Raw genomic sequence first — 19304 nt, forward strand, 5'->3', positions numbered from 1 at the left:
GGAACACAGCGTCAGTATCTTGACAAGGTGTTGAACCTTTTGTTGCTAGTCACGTGTGGGCCGCCGGAGGGAGCCAGGGCAGACAAATTGCCTGTAATGAGCATCCAATCATTACGGATCAAAATCTAGGCAACAAGGTTGCCTTATCAGTGGCGGTGTATTTGAACCTCTTGCCTCGCGCACAACATTTGGAACTCGTTGCCAGGCTATTTGTTTAGACATATTCTACCACACACAAAAAAATGTCAAGCAATCAACGCACGAGGCAGTGCAGTCTGTCCCCCTATCAAACCAAAGTCATGCGACTAGTAGAAATGCAACGGCGAACACTGCTTGAGGAACCGGTAGGTTCAGACCCGTATAGCATTCACAAAGCTTACAAGAGTCAGTTCCATAAGAAGGTGCATGCATACGATCTCCTTAGACCTTCATCGCATGGCTCCAACAACCCTCAAGCTGCGGATAAAGAGAGTCTGACCATCGAGCCCAACCTGTCGAACTTGGATTCAACGAGATGAGTGTTGCTAGTGGATATGGAACAGAATGACTTGTACTGTCCGCGCGAATCGATAATATTCCTGGGCTTCGAGGACAAAGAGATGCCCAAATCCAGTTCTGAGATGCCCTTTCAAAACGAGACTAGGGCTAAGGCTATCATGACGGAGTTGCTTGGGGTAAAAGTTTGCTGCGCTCGCGTACAGTTATTGTTTCGTGTAATTTCACTTTGATGTACTCTTGAATAAACTTGTCTGTGGTTGGGGTGATTTGATTTCTCCGGCTTCTTTGCCAAAGCGTCTCATACTTCGAGAGCAGAACTAGCTTGATGACCTTGACGCTTTGGCACGTTGATCACGGTATCTGCAATGACTCTTATTCGCATACATCCCCGAATCTATCACTATTTCAAGTTTCACTGAGCGTGTGAGTTTGTTGAAACGGGACTTGGGGCCAGCTCGGTCACCTGCGATGCCGGCAGCCCTACAAATACAAGCACCCCGTGTTCGGCAGCGTCATTGACTTCTTCAGCTTGGGTCGATTCCAAGAACTATCTGAGTGTACTGTGTTAATACATCTTCAGGCTCAACATAATTCGAGGAGTTTTTCTTGTTCGACGTCTGAAAACGGAGAAACCGCTTCCAGCTAAGATCGAATCTCAAGACCGACAGCCAGGTCAAGATGATTAGGAGTTAGAAGATGGAGATTGAATTGCCGAAAGCGTATGAGATGGCATTTTTGCCAGGCTAAAGAACAGTCGGTCAGTGTAAAAGGAACGCCGCCGCTACTCGCAGACTGGTGCCGACGATGCATCCTTTGAAAGTTCAAAGGGGGATCAGCGTTGGAAGGAACCGGAGCCCAATGTACTGGCACCATTCAGCACACAATGAGATAGCCAAGGTTTTTCAGCAAGCCATACCAAGATTGATGATAGAGCACCAAGCTGCATCGGGGTTGGAGAACATTGTAGAGTAACTGTTGATATCCCCATCACAGGGTAGTTGATTCGAACCGGTAGGCTCTGTGGGGAACTAAAGATCAACTGCTGTTTATTGATTGAGTCTGCGTAATATGTAAAAGGGATGTTCCAACCGTAGGTTGAAGGGTTAGTTGAGGTCTAATTGAGGCCATTGGAGGTGGTCCTTGCCGCCGCCCTGACTCGTAGTCGAAGTGGACTTCCAGTCTGACAGTTAATTGCATCTTGGTCTGGGCCGTTATTGAATCGGGCATCTTAGTGTTGCTGGCTGCTAAAAGCTTTTGAAAGTGAGCCATCAATGATAAAACTATCGCCGGACGATGGCATGTCAAAAGAGAAAGCTATTAGCATTCCTTGATCGCGACTGTCGCTCAATCTAGGGATTAGTATGGTCAACCAACAACGTACATGTCACCAACCAGCAAGCCAACCAGCCAATAAACCATCGCATATCAGCACCCCGACCCACCAGCAAGCCAACAAACCAGCAAACCAGCAAACCAACAAAGTCCGCCAACACCATGTAGGGGGAGATCACATGCAACATGAGCAGTCTTTTATAGGTTTTTTGGGCTATTGGGTTCTATAAAGTGCCGAGTTCGCCCTCCCAGCTATTCACCGCGGCCTAATTAATCCTACATCATTGTTCCATCACCGAGCCAACAACTTTCATTGGTTACGCACACCTAAGAGACCCGGTCTCTCAACAACGCCTAGCCTTCACGCCGCTTCTGCAATTGGATCGCTCGGCAAACAAGGCCAGACCAAGACTTTATAAGTCGGAGTAATCGATCTTACCATGCACGTTCAAGAGGATGACAACGAGGATGATCACGACTATGGCCATGACGATGAAAATCCCATTGACATCGGCCGAGCAACCTACGAACGAGAGTCTAGTACTCATGAGCATGAAGATCTGGGATCCGCGCCGTTGTAGAATCGTTTGAATCACGACACAGTGACAGTACAAACAGGCGAACTTGCGACAAAACAGAGGCAAGGCTTTCGAAAGTAAGATTAACGCTAAGAATCAGAAATATCACCATTGGGCCAGGAGACATGCTGGAATGGAACAGATCAATCGGTCCGAATCCCAGCCGTGGTACCGATACCTCTTCTACCAACCAGCCAGCAGCCGACGAGAACCATGCCCAAGGCTCAATCCATGCTATTGGTGCAGCCAGTCTTCAGATAGAGCCGTCTGTCAAAAGCCGGAATGCCGCTTTGGAAGAGTACGAACACCAACTTGAGCTTCTTTTTCCAGAGAAAGGATCCACCCAAAACGAACAAGCGCGGTGTGGCCGAGTTCCCCAACGGCGCGGATCGGAAGAGGAAGCGTAGAGCCTACAAATGAGAGGAAAGCCTGGGCGCACGTCCAAGTTCGCGAAAATCACCATGCTAGTGGCTGACTGTCTGTATTGGTATTTCCTAGGCGGCACAAGCTACAGCCGTTCACTACATCTCCCAAGCTGACTCTGAATGAGTAATATATAAATCTCACATTCCGACTGAATCTCGATTATACGTTTGAGGTTGAGAATGTACTTGCTATCGGTGGGGGTCGGCTTTCGTTGGGATCAAGACTTTGGGTATCCTGTGCAGGATACTACATTGGCATTACTGCCCTTAATCACCATGTTGAAATCGTAACTTTGACCGAGTCTCAACTCCTAGGGTCGACCAAAATTAAGCTGTTGTCTGACCGTTGCTCATCAGATAGAGAGCCTTACCGTTCATTTGCAGGCTTTGTGAGACTACAGAGCTTTTGCCCTCTCCACAAAGAATCGATTCCTCTCACCCCGAATGCAATTGTTGTACGATTATGAGAAGTCTTTCTTCATCTGTGTGAGAAGTATTACCCCAGTACGCGAGCAAAAGCGACAGACAGCACGCTTGCCCAACCTGATGTACTTCACAGACGGCAAGCAAGTGCCTGACTTGCAATTTGATTATTCCCACACCGCCGGCGTCTACGACCGAATGGCACGACAGTCGAGCGCGTCCATATGTGAAGAAACTTTTTCATGCGTTCTGCGGCTTTCTCTGTACATGAACCTGATGTTACAACCGCGTATACGGCATCTGTAAGGTTTCGTGTGGTAGTCAATGTACATCCTGTGGCAAGTAGACATTGGTGAGCCCCGTGTAAAAGTAGCAATTATGCAAATGAACGGCTACTAACTGGTAAGAAGCGGTGGAATATGTGGGCAGATGTTCACTACATTCTTCATCGGGGCAGTGATATCGACCCTCTTGCGTTGGGCCTCTGAGGTACCAAGGGTGCGACCTATCAGGCCCATCAAAGCTCTCCATATCTGTGACTGCAGCTAATAGTGAATGTTATTAAATTTAATAAAAAGAAGCTCCGTGACAGAGAAACCTTACCAATACGGCGCCCAGGAGCATCAATAGCTCCCGAAATCTCGCGACCTTGCCTTGACGATTTCCCACCATACTGCCTCGCTTTTGGTATCTGTCGCTGTAGCATCACGATTTCTTCGCAATGGAACACGATGTCTTCTCGGGAGTCGAAGTCTCTGTCTGGTGGAGGCCAGTGAAAGAGTTGCCGAAAGTTTTCTAGAGAGGGGAAATACGCGCGCATCTCAACGTATCGAGTCGGGAGGGTGGGTTCGAACTTGGGCAATATCGGAAGCGGATCGGTCCAGACAAATAACGCACTGTCAATCAGAAAAAGAGAACTACAGAAGGTGCTAAAGTTGCTTACACCTGGTAACCACGATATACGTAGTTTGATGCCACAGTGTTTCGTCGAATTTCACCTGGCTCGGTTTCCGAGAGGAGATCATGGAGAACTGCCCTCTCAAACTCCAACCGGTCAAAGCGACTCCGGGGGTATCTTGGAACGGATCCTGGATGAGGAATCCAAAGCGGCTTCGGATCAGCTAGAGAGCTGAATACCGTTCGTCTCTTAAAGAAAACTGCGTAGTCAACGAGTCGAGTATGTGGGGTTTGAAAACAGTGGTGTGGAGTATCAGTACACTTGTCTCGAGCCGTAGTACGCTCGTTTTTATCCGTCTTATAATCCTCCAGAGCCCTCTTACACTTGTGGGGTGTCAGGGTGTTGCACTCGTCCTTGATTCGGATACATGGTATGCATGGGCGAAGCCATACCGATCCGTGAACACATGCAAGCTCGCTATGAAAAGTGCCGTCGAAGTTGGTAAACTTCTCGACCGCGTGGTCGAGATGTGAGCCTGTCCTTGAGTACTGTTTAGCTGAAGTCTCGGAGGGCTGGTGCGTTGACGCGCTTACATTGAGGTAGCAAGACTAAAGTCGGCTTGGTGGGCGAAGATGCCGGATTGGCAGAGGTTAATTTACGTTCTTAACAACGTTCCGGGCGGGAGGAGCCCATAGGTACTCGCAGCCCGTCGATCAATGAAGCTGCTCATGAGGGAAAGAGCTCGGCAGGGTATGCAAGGCTTGGGTTGGCTGCTGACGAGTATGTCCAAGTTCTGTACATTCTTTTCAGGTCCAGTTGCACTGCAATGAAAGGCGTTACTGGAAATAAGGGGGCACGCATCGAGTGAAACCCCCACACACTGTGCCCCTGCAAGTACATTGCCAGTCCACGCACCCCAGCTCCGGAGTAGCAATCTCGCCCGGTGTGCATGCATGGCCATGGACAGCAGACGTACAGGGGCAGACTTGGTACCCGCCTGTCATTCCGGCCTTTGCCAACTGGACAGCGGCGCTCCTCAAGTGATTATTTGCCCACGACCCTCACCATCTTTCAGTCTTCATCACGGTGCAAGCCAATTCTAGTGACCCTGTTTTCTACATTGATGTTGACGACGTTGTGAAAACCCGCCTTTTGCCGTACCACTACATGTGCGCTGTGACGTACTGGCTAAGTCTCCAAAGTAGGGTGCGGCTTACGGCCCCAAACATCCTTATGCAGACACCACAGATTCATTTTCCCGGACATGATCTCCTTTCGTAAAAGAGCGAGAAAGACCTGAACTTCGTTCCAGGACCAGCCAATTGATGTAGCCGGGCGTAGAATGAAGCCTTCCAGATCGTCCATCATCCCTTGCGCCCACGGTCTGGTTTCCTTACCATTTTCGTCCGGCTGCCATTGACCAAGCGGAAACTAGTAGTATCAGCCTCTTGTGGTTCTTCTTAAGAGAACGTTCGCTACCTACCTTGAATGTTTTCACTTGTATATCAGTGAATCCAGCCTTCACCATGCAGTCTTCCTGTAGCCCATTGCGTACTACTGCAAAGGTCTGGTCCACCATCTTACCGTACTCATCGAGGATACGAACCAATTGTTGACACGCGCTATTCTCGTCGGACCTACCATGATCGGTTTCAATGACCGGAGATGGCTCAGAGCTTTCGAAAATACCACCAGGCTTGAGGACTCGTAAGATTTCTGCAACCAAGGAATCCCAATTGCGAATGGAGCCGCTTAGAAACCTCATGTGTACATAGTCAAAGCGGTTATCCTTGTACGGCAATTTCTCCCCACAATCGACGACTTCGCTGCAGAACAAAAGAATTAGCGTAAGGGCCACGTAAGGATGACTGCAGGATTGAGGAGGGGTTGACTTACAAAAACACGTTTGGGGGAACCATACCGGGCTGGATTGGCGACAAATCCGTACCGATGACCGTAGCACTTGGAAAACATTCGCCAAATTGCCTATTCAGTTAGGAATACATAAATTGAAAGACCTCGACACTCACACGGCCCAGCTTCCCGTTCCAGTTCCAATGTCCAGCACTCGCTGACGGAAGTTAGCGGCAAGCCAGAGTAGACGCAGTAGACTTACTTGGATATCAGGTGCCAACTCTGCACGTTGCATCCGTCCTGTAAAATCCCTGTACGTGTCGTTGCTGGATATTGGGATCGTTAAGCACATTTCAGAACCCGTCTTGTGGTGTATGAGTCGTACTAAGAGTTCATTGCTTTGCTCTGAGGCTTGTCGTTGGCGCCCCTCATAGGTGTCAGCTTGCTTCGACCGGTGGACCTCGAAAGGGGGTACCAGTAGACTGTCGTGGACTCAGAGTAGCTATTATGGTATGTTCTACCACGAAGCACTTGGTAATTGATCGTGTCTTCATCCAACGATAACGTGGAGCGCCCTTCGTCATCATCAGCGAGCCCCGAATCGGCGTCGTCTTCCTCCTATCGAAATAGACTGTTAGATTAACAAGTCCTGCTTGAGGGGAAGCGTGGTACCTGCTCCCATATCAGTAACGTTAGGACTGACTAGTTCATCGATTGATGCCGTTGTCGGCTCTTCGGCTGCAGATCTGGGAGTTGTTTGGGCCTCCATTATCCCAGCTCGTGCCAGTCAATCGTGTCGGGATGAACACTCGCTTTCATTGCGTTGAAAAGTGCAAGACGTTGAATTTTATTTTTTCGTGGATAATCCTGAAATAAAATAGAACTTGCTAGGACTATCAGCTTTGATCCAGCCGGATCGAGGTACGCAACCGAAAAGGGGGTCATGGGTACAAGAGGTGCGATCATACATTTGATGCGACCATACGTCAACTGGTGGCGTACATCAGAGGCCGCGCCAACCTCGATTCCGCATCTCATTCCTCTGTGCCGTCCGGACCTTGCCCAATCTGCGCAGTACTCGGCAAGGGTAAACAGTGGGTACGCAGAAGCAGCTTCCTCTGAATCTTGTTATTGGAAGGCATCTATCAAGGAGTCTTAGTATTTAGGTACCCGTTCGCAGCCATGGATATTGCGGCTGCTGCACATTCCTGCAGCCGCCTCCTCGTTGGCTCACTTACGCCTCCGCCCGCACTTTGATCGTTCGTTCTCGATTAAGCTGCAATGAGCCATATCGAGCTTACCCGGATCATCGATCTTTGGGCTGCCTTCATACTATCAAACGCAGTTGTCGGCGTTTATTGCCTTCAATACAACAAACAGAGACCCATGTTGATCCGACTTTTGCCCTCGTTTGCTTCGATCTCGATTACCGCTCCACTGGCAATTGCTTTCCAGGTCATTCGAGACCACGTCAAAAGATCCACAGCCCCAAGCGTCTTGGCTACAGTGCTACACTGCTGCTGCATTTGCATCATAAATTATGTCGAGGTAAGTAGATGCCGGTGACTTCTCTTCATCGCTGACACGTCCGTAGTTCCTGGAGCTTCATACACTCATTTTCAGCATCCGCCCTCCACGAATCGCATTGCTTTGGAGCAACATGGATGCGAAGGGGGCTGTTTGGTTCATAGCTACCTTCGAATGCGTCCTTCTTGTAGCCGGCTTGGGAATTCTGGTTATTACGCCATATGATCTGGTAGCTTTGCCGTTGGTCGCCAATCGATTTCTCCAGTTCGCCTCTTTTTCTTGGTTGTTATGGCTGCGCAGTTGTAAGACAGACGACCTGCCGAGACCCAACTTGAGACTTGGCCCCTCACCGAGTCATTCGAGAGATCAAAGGCGCGTATGCGGCTTGACAGCATGCAGTTCTGTGGCTACGGCTGTGTCGACATTAGCTCTGGCGCTTTCAGCTGCGGGCAACCCCTTTTTTGCGACGTCGCTCCAGTGCTCAGTTTGCGTCTTGACACTTGGCCCAACATACGTCAAACGTGTTTCCGACACAAGGCACCACGAAGGGGCAGCATCACCTCAAAATTGGACTCATGGAAGCATTTTGAATACGGGCGCCGGGATACTCTGAGTATTTGAGAAATGAGAGGGCACACAAGATTGTAAATGCGTCGAGAAGAGTAGTAAATGAAATTGATTCTGCCTCGGTCTTCGAAATTTGCAAGACCCCGGCTTCTGAACGTTCTTGGCTCGGCCAGGCAATTATGTACCAAACCCTCTGTTTCGGCAGCCCTGAGCATCCCTCCCACCGAAGAGCACCTATGAGCGATGTTCCACACAAGTCCTTCGTTGAATCAACTGTTAGTTTTGTTTGTGCTAGTAGTGGGTGCGTCTGGCTGGCTAGCTCGAACTGGTCCTGGTTCGCGACGGAAGATGTCAGATGTTTGTGATCAACTCGAATGTGAACGAACAGACCTTGCCCTTGTTCCAATTCTCTGTCCCTCCAATCCAAGAATTCTTTCGATGCTATTTGAGGTCCTACTGACCCATGCAGCAGATCATTCCAATAGTATTCCGGAAATGAGACGTATTGCCAGCCATACCACTGCCTTTTAACTACCCCACCGTTTCCTCTGCCCATCATGTTCCATTGTACAAGTCGGTATTTCGCAAAAAATTCCGCGAGAAGCATTTCAGTCGCTTGAGTAGCCGAGCCAGGGGGTGAAATCTTTCCGAAGTAGCAGCGGGGATTGGGATACGTTGCTCTCTTGCCGTTTTCTTCTGCTTGTAAGAAATCGGAGATTGTGACAGTTTTTGGTAAGGGTTCATGGCTGAACACACAAGTGATGTAAAGGTTTTGAGAATCATCGCGAGCCGCATTAGTTATTAGAAAAAAGGAGAGCCCATCCGCAGCTGGAACTCTTACGGATATAGGCCCGTTACTCATGTTGGTGTTTTGTTGGTGTCGGTGGTGATCTTCGATTCATGGCGAACCATGCGGACCGGTAATCTTTTATGCTTAAGACCACCATGTTTTCAGGGAGACCTGGTTACTGCGTTTACTACGACTACCTGGACCACTTACATGGATTTCTCCACTCGGAAGCAAGTGGTTAGTTCGTACTTTTCTCCTCATTTTCATGCACTCCCATGCATGGTGAGAATCCGCATGGATTTCATGCAGCAATTACGGCGACGGCACGATGACAGTATCTCGCAAGGGGGCCTTCCCTTCAGCGAGTGACGCGATGCAAGTCCTGGAAATTCCGTTGATTGAGGAGCTTCTACCAGGAGTATTCAGACTAAAAGACAATTTCTATGTTTGTCGTCTCCTATTGACCAGCGCCTGCTTTCCTTTGGTATAGGGAGCAGCTTATTATCTACGGATTCAGCGTTCAACTCTTGGCCACGTTTGATCGTGCCGTAATAGCAAGTTTGCTCGTGGAAAACGCCGACTGCGCCTTGTGGGGTATCCTTAGTCCTATTGCCCTCAAGACTCCATTTCAGAGACGACCGGCCCGCAGCATCGAGACTTGTCCAAAGCACTGGAATTCGGCGACACCATTCTCGGAACCCGGGTTCACGGTGGGATTTCATAATCCGAGGAGCTTCCTTGCGTGCCTCAAAAGGAGGCAACATTCCGATTTCAGCGAGCGATTCTAGATCCGCCTGCTGGACGAATGGGGCTGAAATGATTTTGAGTGCTTTTTTACGGCTCTGCAGTTCTTTCAAAAACGCAGCCTCCATAGAAACCAGTTGATGGAACATCCGGATGGCTGAGGGGTTGTTTTGTCCTCGGGTAAAAGAAGCGAAAGCGACGCAGCAGGCCACACGTAGTGTTTTCCAGAGCACCTGCGTCGCAATGAGTCGCTGTGAGGCGATGAAGTAATCTTGCCGTTCGTTCTCGTCATCCCCATCTTCCGATTGTCTATAGCTATTAGAACGGTGGTCTGCATACCTTCCACATGAGGCCCAAACGTACATTGCTCTGTCTCTTTCCTTTTTGTCGTCCTGCATCTTCTGGACGGAAGGCTCGAATAAGGAATACCAGACCGTCCATACTGCAAGAACGACCGGTAAGGTAAATAACGAGAACAGCGTTTTCGGCAGAGCCGAGACGATACTGATTGTAATAGTAGGGAGTTTCACCACCCAGACTCTTAGGACAGAGCTCAAACAATCAGGCTTTGTAATCCATTCCTTCCCGCCTCTGCCGGGACTTTTTCTGAAAATTTCCGACACGAACTCGGAGAGCATCGGCTCTTGGACAGAAAATAAAATATCCTGTGTATCTTCAATGACTTGAAAAAGAAGCGCCTTAAAGAGATCCCAGTGGCCGTCGTAATGGTTTAGCCACTGGGTTAAGATGAGAGGCAAGCCATTGAGCGCTACCGTAAGTAGAAGGAGCAGCACATAGATAAGAATCGGCGTAAAATAAGGCGAAAACACAGCTTTGTTCATTTCGGCTTTTCGTGGAGTAAAGATTGCTGTGCAGCGATCGAACGAGGCCAACATCCTTCTAATAGCCCACCCAGGTCATCCCCTGAGGCATTCGTCCGGACGATTAATTGATGGTATGTCACGTCCTTTCAAACGTTTCTTGTCCGAGATGCAGTCGAGCAAGACTAGTGCAAACGAATCACCCGATGACTGCCTAAGCGAGATGGCCAGGCAATACTTGCAGCTCAAAGATCCAGGCGCGGTCCAGCATTCCGTTGGCGGGCCATTGAACATATCTGGCCCCAGGCAAGCTCGGTGATGGGAGCTGTGCCCTAGGAGGGAATGGGTCTCTGCAAAATAACAGCCCAAATTTCACAAGGAGGTGTCCATTCAAACACGTTCCCGGCAGCTCCGCTTCCAGTGCAATGGGTCAGGGCAAGCCGATTATTGTTGCATGCAGTGTAAGCTAAGCCTCAACAGAACAGCGAGTTTCCCTTTCCAAAACACATCAAAGAACCGATTTACACTGACATTACTGATTGTCTGGTGCCCTCTTCGGCGAATTTAACCACTTCTAATCTTGTGTGTCGATGATCTATCGTTGCTAGGTGGAAATGTCTAGTTCTGAGAGTTTCTACAATGCAGGCCACGAAATTCCCAGTGCCGCTCTGACCTCCACATCCGGAGACCGAGAAGGAGTGACTTCAATAGCAGATCACTCCTTGCTCATCCTTATTCCCATCCGCAGCTCGCTGATTCCACCGCCCGTTCTGAGCCACGTCTAAAGTCCTGCCGGATTCCACCTCTAATCGAGCATGGTTATGCCCCATAACTGTAGACCAGCTTCATGTAATTATCTGTTGTACTGAACACAGAGTTCACAGAGTTAATATGGGCTTTATCATCGAGGCCGAGTATACATACCACCACGCAGTCCTCACATCGAGCTCCATGGACATTGACCCAGCCCGGGCAATCGACCCCGTGCTTATAACGGTTCACACACGGGTATCTATCCATCGTTAAGGAGATCAAATATTCTTTCTTGGTGTATCAAGCGGTGACGAAATTCAGTAGGGTAGAAAAGGCATCAAACGTCGTTGACTGAACTACCATCAAGATAGGTAGGGGACAAGGTCAACTATATATCTCATCGTGGCTGCTCCCCACTTGCGCCTTGTCCAAGCAGTAAAGTATTGATCACCAGAAGGATCCCAAAGGAAATTTTCAAGCCTATCGAATGCACACGACCCTCACTCAAACGCGTGTGATATGTGCCAAGCTAATATATGACATATCACATGTATGGTGCGTGTAGCCTCCTGTATAGTTTCAGTAAGAGGTCGCATTATGGAGTAACCTTCTGATATCGACATGTCCCAACTGCTTCCCCACAGGGGAGATGGCGGTAGGGCGACACGGGATTTGAATTATTAAAGCAGCTAGGTATATGAAATCAGACAAGAGGGTAGATGAGAAAGCCAGTATTCATTGAGTTCACGTGGACGAAGACTGAACTTCGTTTGTCCCTACGTCCGGTTCTCCAGACAAGGTATGTGGTGTCTTATCGCCACGAGATCCCTCAACCCCATCTGGCATTGATGTGTTATTTTGCTCCGGCACCGTCACATATTGATTGATGTCATTGAATATTTGCGACCTTTGGGAGCCGCAATGTACGAGTCTGAAGACGATAATGAAACCTTTCATTGGTGCACTCATGAAGAATGCTGCCTAAGGAGCGTGAGCGAGAATGAGTTCCCGAGGAAAAAGCATCCAACTTACGAGATACAGAAGCTGGATGTCGGAGACGAAGGCCACTAGCGGTGTCAGAATGTAGCAAGCCAGGCAAAGCACCAAGACGTAGTTCATCTTCCGTGGTTTATAATCCTCCAAGAGGTCTTTGAGGCACCCTTTGAAAGCCCAAGCATGCCAGAGCCCTTGCAAAGATATCGCGGCAAGTGCCACTCTCTGCACAAGTCGCTGATTCACCAGGGCCGCACCACCAACTAGTGCAAGTAGATTGACAATGGATAAGCCCGCCTCTACGAGTATCGCCGGAGGCATTAGGGTCCCTTGAGATGTCTCGAGACGAGAAAAAGGCATTATCAGTGGCTGGAAACATTAGCCTTGGCCTCTATGAGCGTGATAGGTGTTAGTGGCCTACTCGGGCGGTATTCAACCATACTGCTAGAGCCAAAAATATAGTGGTCGAGAGTCCCTGGGTAAAAACCCCCCTCATAAAGAAGAAGGAGCAAAGACTAACGCCAAGAGCTTGCTGCAGAAGGTCGAGGGCAAGGTAAACACCGGAGACTTGAGGGAAGCTGCTCTTTCGACAGTATTGAACAGCGAGGTGCATGAGAGCCAACGCCCAGGTAACGTTGAGAACGGCCAGAAAGGCACCAAATCGGGATTGTGATTCCATTGGTGACTGTGACAGAGACGAGGCAACCAGGCAACCGAGGAGAATGCAGATTGACCTGCAGATGAACAGGGCTGCTGGCATTCTATATGCTTTATCCCCTCGGGCCTGCAAGCGGAAAAGGCATTCTCACGACGAGAAGGGCGGACAGTCTCTCCCGAGGCCGCCGGTTGGGGCCCAGACTGCCGCAAGATGATGATGTGATTCCTGATTACTGCTTCGTCAAAATTGCTTGAGACCCCTCGCTGGAATACGGACTGATCATCCGCCGGACGGATCTATGAGGCGGGGGCACCCACTAGCGCATAATTTCGGACAAGGGGGGGGGCAAACATGGCCATGTTTGCCCCCCCCCCTTGTTCAGAGCGACTCGCAAGAAATAACAGTAATTCTGCTTGTTCAATTTGGTCGCCTGTTTAACCACTACACGTTACTTGATTGTGCTCTTTCATCTCCGAGATGTCGAAACAGGTGACTGTTTACGAAAATGACATCAATAACTCCAAACTACCACCAAAGAACACGGAATTCTTTACGATCCGGTTCATTTACGCCAACGGCCACCGGAGATGGGCACAAGTGCGGTTTGTAGAGTTCGAGGACGACTTCTTGAAGAGCTCTATCTCGTCCATAGCCTGTTGTCACGAGGCTGTAGTGGACATTTTCGACGCTGCCATCGATCGTGCCCACAGTCGATGTTATGGAGAGGGCAAATGGCTGAAAACACAGTAAGCGGGTTGATTGATATGTCTCTTCTTCGTCACTCAAAGCTGACATAAGTGGTCATAGACGACAAAGCTTGTCGCATGACTCACCGATTGGTACTTGCTCAGGCGCAGAGCGAAGCGCTCTCAAGGCACTGGGTATTGCGTGCGGTAACAAGCGGCCACGAGATGCCGATGTCACCTGCGAGAAAGAACGAGCTCGAGAGGCCACAGGAAGCAAACGACCTCGCGTATCTGCGAGCATCTACAATACACGTGTCAATGAAGAGCCTCAGCTTATCAACGTCACTGAGACCGACCATACGAACAGTGAGGTCTTTGTCAAACGACTACAGGAGTTGAAGGACGAAGTGCGCAACTTGCCGAAATACATACGCCCCGTTACGGATACCTCTGAAAAAAGCGCCTCTCACAAGAGTGCCCTTCGAAACAGCAACAAATACTGTGAAAACAGGACTGCATTTGAGAAGAAGTCGGGCGACATTTCTAAATGTCTTGATGGTTTGATCGAATCTGCGCCATATCTGCAAAAGGACGTTGACGATGTGAAGGCTCTCCTCTCAGGCGCAGTTGAAACGGCGTGTTTCGTGGATGTCGTGAGAAGCAATTGTTGTTGTTGTTGTTGTTGTATTTAACGCCGTGGCGGCCGGGCTAGAGCCCTTACCGCAGACCTCCCGAAGGGTATATGGCGTGGAGGGCCGTGAGCCAAGGCTACCTACTCTACAGTACGTCGTCTCTTTACATCGTCCTCCAAATCATGCCTTGTGGCCACTACGCGTTCTGTCTGTCCCCGGTTCCCGCTGGTGCCCCAGTTTCATTCTTTCCCAAATCGTCCCTTGGAATCGGGAGGTTCTTTGTAGTCCGCACTCACATCTACGTAGGTGTGGATGCTGCTACCGCAGACAGATCTTCTGGAAGAAGTCCGTCACGCGGAGAAAGGCCTCGAAGCCTCGTGGGTCGGTGATTAATCTCTTGAAGTAGGCCTCGAGAGATCCCATAGGGCCTATGGGCTCGGGCATACTGCGAGAGTGGAGGGTCGGCCACCGTTGCCTCCTCGCCAGCGTTAGTCGACAGTAGACCAGGTGGTCCACGTCTTTCGCCTCTCCACAAGAGCACATCATTAGAGCGTCGTCGTGGTTGAAACGTCGGTGATATTGCTCGAAGTCCCCGTGACCCGATCGTGCCGCCAGCAGGTGATGTAACGTAGCCCGCGGCAAGGCCAGTTCAGGAGGGCTGGACAGAGCTGCCTCAAGCCCCAAGTCCGCGTACCGCGGCCTTCGCTCTTTATACCACCATCTCCTGTGCTGGCTTTGTAATTTTTCCCTTGCAAGCCGCTTGATGCCCGCTAGTGTTGCCATTTGACCCATCCGCGCCGGCAGTGTCGTTCCTTCTTTGGCCAGCCGGTCCGCGGCCTCGTTTCCTTCGATGCCCTGGTGTCCCGGGGACCAGTGCGTCCGTATATCAAATATCCTGGCCGCTTCTTGGATTTCGAGGAACGCGTCTTGTGACGAGTCCGGCGCCTTGCCGCGGATGCCTTGTATAACGCTGGTGTTGTCGATACATATGTGGATTGGATGACCGCGATTGGTGAGCAGAGCCCTTCTGAGGCCGGTTCGCGCCCCTTCGACCTCGGCGTCGAACACTTCTGCTAGTCCGAGTCGGCCGCACCCTTGTGCTATGCGTTTGGAGTCTCGGTAGATGACGAAGCCGTACCCCACGGCTCCGTTCGTCGCCCTGGAGCCGTCCGAGAAGACGATCATATGGCTTTCCGGTACTGTCTTTAGCCAGCGCTCGAAAGCTTTCGCAGCCTCTTCTTTGCATTGAACTACTATCTGATCCTGTGAGCTTGGCAGGTACTGTGATTGAAGGAACGCTGGTCTTCCGCATCTTGGCAGAAGTTCAGCCGTCCGTTGTAGTCTCGTCTGTTGCTGTCCCTGCTGGGAGAGCCGCGCGACTAGCGGGTGTCGGCGATCAATCCTCTGTAGTCGGACTGCGGCCCGTAAGCGGACGCCCTCTAAGGCGACTTTGGCTGACGGTAAGCCGGCGTCTCGGAGGAGGCTACTGGTTGGCGTTGTCCTCCAGACAGGCAGAACGGCCCTTGCTGCCGCTGTAATGACGCTGTCGATCTTCTGCACGAGCCCCTTTTGGCCTGTGTTGACGGGTCTTCCTTGGAGAGGCGGATTCGTGTCTGTCTCCGCTTGGCGTCTCGAAGCCGGCTTCGTGATACCTGCGTACCATGTTTCGGCGCCGAAGAGCGCGATCGGCAGTACGCAGGAGACGACGGCTTTTCGCACGGCGGCCGCTGGGAGTCCCCTCTTTGTGTTCGTAAGCTGTCTCAGATGTTGAGCTGCCCTCTTTGCTGCAGCTACTTTTGCGTCGACATGGTGCCGGAAGGACAGTCTCTTGTCGAACCAGACACCCAGCCAGCGTACAGGTTTCGTCGAGGCCTTGACCACCAAATCCCCCGCCCGGACCTCTGGCAGCTCCGCTGGCTGGCCGTGCTTCCTAGTAAAGTGGATGACCTCGCACTTGCTCGGGTCAAAGGAGACCTTGTTCTCCAAGCCCCATCTGAGAATGCCGGCTGCGCTTCGGTTGAGTATTGCGACGTTGCTCTCCAGGGAGGGGCTGATGGCCAGAGTGGCGATGTCGTCCGCGTACCCGAATCGCGCGTTCGGGTCGTCTTCAAGTATCTCTGCGATGTAGAGCAGAAAGGCAATGGGAGATAGTGGTGACCCCTGAGGCAGCCCGCATGACAGCGGGAAGTACTCCGTTGTGCTTTCTTCCAGTCGGACTCTAGCGGTGCGGTTGCAGCAGAAGCTAAAGATCAGTCTGGTCAGGCCATGTGGCCATCCCTGCTGACGCAGTCTAATGACGAGCCGGTTCCGAAGGACGGAGTCGAACGCCCCTTTTACGTCCATAGTCAGAAGTGTCGCCGTGAGTCCTTTTAGGAGGGCCATCTCGATGTCGTGGGTGAGGCAGGTCGTCAGATCGACGGCTGACCTGCCTTGTAGAGCCCCGATCTGTTGCGGACTGATGATGCGCTCGACAATCGCCAGGGACGCCATCCTTCTGGCTATCAGTCGCTCTAGTCCCTTGCCCAGGCACGAGAGGAGCGCGATCGGCCGCCAGGACCCGGGCTTGGAGGCATCCCTGCCGGCCTTCTGGATCATGACCACCTCAGCTCTGCGGAAGGGCAGAGGAAAGTGGCCGGCCCGCATACAGGACTGGAATAGCTGCCTGACCGGTTCCGAGATGACATCCCAGCATGCCTGGAGGAGGCGTGTTGTGATGCCGTCCACACCAGGGGTCGTTGTCTTTGTTAAGGTGGCCGTCTTCACTTCTTCTCCGCTAACATTGTCCTGCCAAGTAATCGCTCGCCTCGGGACGACGGGTACGTCAAACGGGTCACCCGGTGCGTCATCTTCCGCACTAAACCTGTCGAGAAGGGCTCCCCGAAGCGCTTGAGCCTTTTCGTTAGTATCCTCGATCGTCTGGTTGTCCACAACCAATGGGGGTGCTCTGGTCAGTAGGCTCGCCTTCCGCCAACCCATGATCTGGTACAGGTCCCGGTCTGAAGCGACTCCATCGATCTTTCCGGCCCAGTATGCTCGCTTAGCCTTCCTCACCGTGCTCAGGAACGCCTTTCGTTTCTCCATTAGATAAAGGTGCGCATCTTGCTCCGTCTCCCAGGCTTGTTGGTTGCGGGCAGCACGGTATGCTCTGTGGGCCTCTGCGCATTCCTCCGTCCACCAAGCCGCGCCTTTACCATGTTTTCCTCTCTTCTTGCCGACCGCCTCAATGGCTCGGGAGAAGAGCTCGACGATGTGACTTGCCTGCCCGTCCAGGTCTTCCGGAGTAGGTTGATCCCCCAGATTGGGCATCGCAGCTAGCCCCCCTTCGATCAGGTCTCTCAGCCGAGGCAGCGCCGAGTCGGGCACTGACAGTGGCCGTGGCTGCGGGTGGCCCTCTCCCTGTGACACTGGGCGTTTGAGTAGTGGTATGACGGCCACGATGGCCTCGTGGTCAGCTCCCGGGTGTAGCTGTGGGCTGACCTGCGCGTGCGCAAAAGGGATATTAGAGAAAGCCAGGTCCAGGACATGTCCGCAATCCTGGGTTGCCACCCCAACTTCGCTGATAAGAGAGAGATTGTGGCCGTCTGCCCAGCCTGCGATGTCATCTCCCCGGTTCCCGTTCCTCGTCCCGGGCTCCCAAGAGTAGTGATGCGCGTTGAAGTCACCCGCGATCAAAGCTCGCTCCGGGGGTTTGAGTTCTAGCAGTATCCCTGTTGTGCGGCTGTGGGGGTCGCGGGGTTGTCTGTACACGTTGACGATAGTCGTCGTTTTGTCGACCACCAGCCACAGTACGTCTCTCGTGTGGACAGGCCTCTGCTGCTCCACCGTCATCCCTATCCCTTTGCGTGTGTAGGTCAATACTCTTGGTCTGGTTCCTTCGCTGTCCCAGAAGTCGACCGGGACGAAAGAGTCGAAACCCGGGTGCGTGTTCAGTTGCACGTTTCCGTCCTTCCAGCCCGTCCAGGGTTCCTGGACGAGGACCACATCTATCTGAGCCTCCCAGCAGAGCTGCAGGAAAGCCGTGTGCGCCGGGGAGATCTTTCCGACGTTGCCCTGCGCAACGCGTAGCATCCGTGGGGTCGCCGCTCTCGGCTTACGTCTCCGAGTCGAGTTCGAGGTGGGTGTAGGCATTCGCGACGTTGTAGTTTGGCTTCTGTGCTGCCCGTTGGCTCCTGCTTGGCATGGGTAGCACGGGACGGTCGATGGAGGTGTTGTCGGGGGAGTCTTCGCCTTCGCCTTCGTCCGCCTCGTCTTCATCCATGCTGCTGCTGTCAGTGCTTCCGTCACCGAGGCAAACGATCGAGCTTGCGGAGGGCGTTCTCGTGCGCGCGCGCTTGGCGCCGGGTTGCTGGTTCTGGCTGGTGGAGGTAGGGACGCCTGCCGCCTCCTGGCTACTGTCGGATCGAGTAGCCTTGTACAGAGTGTCCGATGCTTTCTGGCCGGCCTTCCGGATCCGAGCCCGCTCCTTTCGACCGGGAAGGGAGACGACGCCGTTTACGGCCGAGGGCCTCGCTGGGCAGTCTGTGTGGCTGGCTTGGAAGGGGCCGCAGCAGTTGGCACATTGGGGCCTGGCCATGCAGGGTCCCGTTTCGTGTGAATCGGAAGGTCTTCCGCAGTTGCTGCAGATCGGTCGTCGTCCGCAGAACCGGTTGGAGTGGTAGCCCTGGCAGCCGGGGTCGTGTCGGATGAGCGTCCTTCGTTTCTTGACGGGCAGAGATCTGCCGCTTTGGTTGAAGAGCCTGAAGGGCGTGACCTCTGATGTGAATGATATGAGCCAAGATATTTCGTTCGTGACTGGGTTGGGCCCAAGGCGGGACGGTCGAGCAAGGACAGGCTTCTGTCCTGTCTGTGCGAAGACCTCATCTTCAACGAGTGTGGCTGGGTCCAGGACGTCCCCGCCAATGCTGTGTAGTTTTGTTGGGCATCGCGGCACAACGTAAGTGTACCACTTGATAGGCGTCTCGACCTGGTGGGCGCCGAGGCATTCCGCCAGCTTTGCCTTACTTGCAAGTAGTCTTTCCTGTATTTGCTTGTTTCGCGGCTTCAGAGAGTAACCTGTGCTGATATGGTAGACGTGGGGAAGGTCCGCTAGCCCCAGGCCAACGGCCTTACAGACGATCTGTCGTAC

The 19304-nt window shown here is 52.0% G+C and overlaps 9 protein-coding genes across 9 annotated transcripts; 4 read left to right on the top strand and 5 right to left on the bottom strand.

Annotated features, from left to right (window-relative positions):
- Positions 1–1977: 1977 nt before the first annotated feature.
- Positions 1978–2815, top strand: BDP55DRAFT_711201 (uncharacterized protein; the record flags this gene model as incomplete). The annotated part of the gene is made up of 2 exons (XM_060578178.1): positions 1978–2407; positions 2449–2815. The coding sequence occupies exons 1-2, from the start codon at positions 2271–2273 to the stop codon at positions 2813–2815; spliced, it is 504 nt and encodes a 167-aa protein (XP_060435316.1). The 5' UTR covers positions 1978–2270.
- Positions 2816–3129: 314 nt separating this feature from the next.
- On the bottom strand, positions 3130–4268 carry BDP55DRAFT_269184 (uncharacterized protein). The gene is made up of 4 exons (XM_060566407.1): positions 4200–4268; positions 3860–4152; positions 3657–3801; positions 3130–3589 (listed from the first exon to the last, which is right to left on the bottom strand). Exons 2-4 carry the CDS (start codon positions 4074–4076, stop codon positions 3445–3447), a joined length of 507 nt encoding a protein of 168 aa, XP_060435317.1. The 5' UTR covers positions 4077–4152; positions 4200–4268; the 3' UTR covers positions 3130–3444.
- A 978-nt stretch (positions 4269–5246) lies between these two features.
- BDP55DRAFT_647556 (S-adenosyl-L-methionine-dependent methyltransferase) lies at positions 5247–6912 on the bottom strand. Its single transcript, XM_060573789.1, has 8 exons — positions 6712–6912; positions 6484–6626; positions 6394–6435; positions 6271–6334; positions 6185–6225; positions 6051–6140; positions 5638–5980; positions 5247–5585 (listed from the first exon to the last, which is right to left on the bottom strand). Exons 1-8 carry the CDS (start codon positions 6775–6777, stop codon positions 5343–5345), a joined length of 1032 nt encoding a protein of 343 aa, XP_060435318.1. The 5' UTR covers positions 6778–6912; the 3' UTR covers positions 5247–5342.
- A 312-nt stretch (positions 6913–7224) lies between these two features.
- On the top strand, positions 7225–8222 carry BDP55DRAFT_647564 (uncharacterized protein). The gene is made up of 2 exons (XM_060573790.1): positions 7225–7556; positions 7603–8222. Exons 1-2 carry the CDS (start codon positions 7290–7292, stop codon positions 8146–8148), a joined length of 813 nt encoding a protein of 270 aa, XP_060435319.1. The 5' UTR covers positions 7225–7289; the 3' UTR covers positions 8149–8222.
- On the bottom strand, positions 8223–9021 carry BDP55DRAFT_647566 (uncharacterized protein). The gene is made up of 2 exons (XM_060573791.1): positions 8493–9021; positions 8223–8361 (listed from the first exon to the last, which is right to left on the bottom strand). Exon 1 carries the CDS (start codon positions 8895–8897, stop codon positions 8658–8660), a length of 240 nt encoding a protein of 79 aa, XP_060435320.1. The 5' UTR covers positions 8898–9021; the 3' UTR covers positions 8223–8361; positions 8493–8657.
- On the top strand, positions 8342–9021 carry BDP55DRAFT_647568 (uncharacterized protein). Its single transcript, XM_060573792.1, has one exon. It carries the CDS (start codon positions 8346–8348, stop codon positions 8631–8633), a length of 288 nt encoding a protein of 95 aa, XP_060435321.1. The 5' UTR covers positions 8342–8345; the 3' UTR covers positions 8634–9021.
- A 293-nt stretch (positions 9022–9314) lies between these two features.
- On the bottom strand, positions 9315–10478 carry BDP55DRAFT_751447 (uncharacterized protein; the record flags this gene model as incomplete). The annotated part of the gene is made up of 1 exon (XM_060580641.1): positions 9315–10478. One exon carries the CDS (start codon positions 10476–10478, stop codon positions 9315–9317), a length of 1164 nt encoding a protein of 387 aa, XP_060435322.1.
- A 1155-nt stretch (positions 10479–11633) lies between these two features.
- On the bottom strand, positions 11634–13118 carry BDP55DRAFT_647570 (uncharacterized protein). Its single transcript, XM_060573793.1, has 3 exons — positions 12625–13118; positions 12243–12572; positions 11634–12191 (listed from the first exon to the last, which is right to left on the bottom strand). The coding sequence occupies exons 1-3, from the start codon at positions 12961–12963 to the stop codon at positions 11955–11957; spliced, it is 906 nt and encodes a 301-aa protein (XP_060435323.1). The 5' UTR covers positions 12964–13118; the 3' UTR covers positions 11634–11954.
- A 137-nt stretch (positions 13119–13255) lies between these two features.
- BDP55DRAFT_647573 (uncharacterized protein) lies at positions 13256–14304 on the top strand. Its single transcript, XM_060573794.1, has 2 exons — positions 13256–13607; positions 13669–14304. The coding sequence occupies exons 1-2, from the start codon at positions 13339–13341 to the stop codon at positions 14237–14239; spliced, it is 840 nt and encodes a 279-aa protein (XP_060435324.1). The 5' UTR covers positions 13256–13338; the 3' UTR covers positions 14240–14304.
- Positions 14305–19304: the final 5000 nt, after the last annotated feature.

Source organism: Colletotrichum godetiae, assembly GCF_030913485.1.
Source record: "Colletotrichum godetiae strain CBS 193.32 chromosome Unknown BDP55scaffold_4, whole genome shotgun sequence".
NCBI classification, from domain to species: domain Eukaryota; kingdom Fungi; phylum Ascomycota; class Sordariomycetes; order Glomerellales; family Glomerellaceae; genus Colletotrichum; species Colletotrichum godetiae.

Excerpts from the sequence above, each read along its gene's own strand:
- BDP55DRAFT_647570 (XM_060573793.1), bottom strand. The coding sequence starts at position 12,963 with ATGCCAGCAGCCCTGTTCATCTGCAGGTCAATCTGCATTCTCCTCGGT. Across the intron at positions 12,573-12,624 it reads TATGGTTGAATACCGCCCGA|CCACTGATAATGCCTTTTTC; the intron begins GTAGGCCACTAA and ends TAATGTTTCCAG. Across the intron at positions 12,192-12,242 it reads ACATCCAGCTTCTGTATCTC|GCAGCATTCTTCATGAGTGC; the intron begins GTAAGTTGGATG and ends CACGCTCCTTAG.
- BDP55DRAFT_647566 (XM_060573791.1), bottom strand. The coding sequence starts at position 8,897 with ATGCGGCTCGCGATGATTCTCAAAACCTTTACATCACTTGTGTGTTCA.
- BDP55DRAFT_647556 (XM_060573789.1), bottom strand. The coding sequence starts at position 6,777 with ATGGAGGCCCAAACAACTCCCAGATCTGCAGCCGAAGAGCCGACAACG. Across the intron at positions 6,141-6,184 it reads GGAACGGGAAGCTGGGCCGT|GCAATTTGGCGAATGTTTTC; the intron begins GTGAGTGTCGAG and ends CTAACTGAATAG. Across the intron at positions 5,586-5,637 it reads TACAAGTGAAAACATTCAAG|TTTCCGCTTGGTCAATGGCA; the intron begins GTAGGTAGCGAA and ends TGATACTACTAG.
- BDP55DRAFT_647564 (XM_060573790.1), top strand. The coding sequence starts at position 7,290 with ATGAGCCATATCGAGCTTACCCGGATCATCGATCTTTGGGCTGCCTTC. Across the intron at positions 7,557-7,602 it reads GCATCATAAATTATGTCGAG|TTCCTGGAGCTTCATACACT; the intron begins GTAAGTAGATGC and ends ACACGTCCGTAG.
- BDP55DRAFT_269184 (XM_060566407.1), bottom strand. The coding sequence starts at position 4,076 with ATGCGCGCGTATTTCCCCTCTCTAGAAAACTTTCGGCAACTCTTTCAC. Across the intron at positions 3,802-3,859 it reads TGCTCCTGGGCGCCGTATTG|CTGCAGTCACAGATATGGAG; the intron begins GTAAGGTTTCTC and ends ATTCACTATTAG. Across the intron at positions 3,590-3,656 it reads TATTCCACCGCTTCTTACCA|GATGTACATTGACTACCACA; the intron begins GTTAGTAGCCGT and ends TACTTGCCACAG.
- BDP55DRAFT_647573 (XM_060573794.1), top strand. The coding sequence starts at position 13,339 with ATGTCGAAACAGGTGACTGTTTACGAAAATGACATCAATAACTCCAAA. Across the intron at positions 13,608-13,668 it reads GGCAAATGGCTGAAAACACA|ACGACAAAGCTTGTCGCATG; the intron begins GTAAGCGGGTTG and ends AAGTGGTCATAG.
- BDP55DRAFT_647568 (XM_060573792.1), top strand. The coding sequence starts at position 8,346 with ATGTTCCACACAAGTCCTTCGTTGAATCAACTGTTAGTTTTGTTTGTG.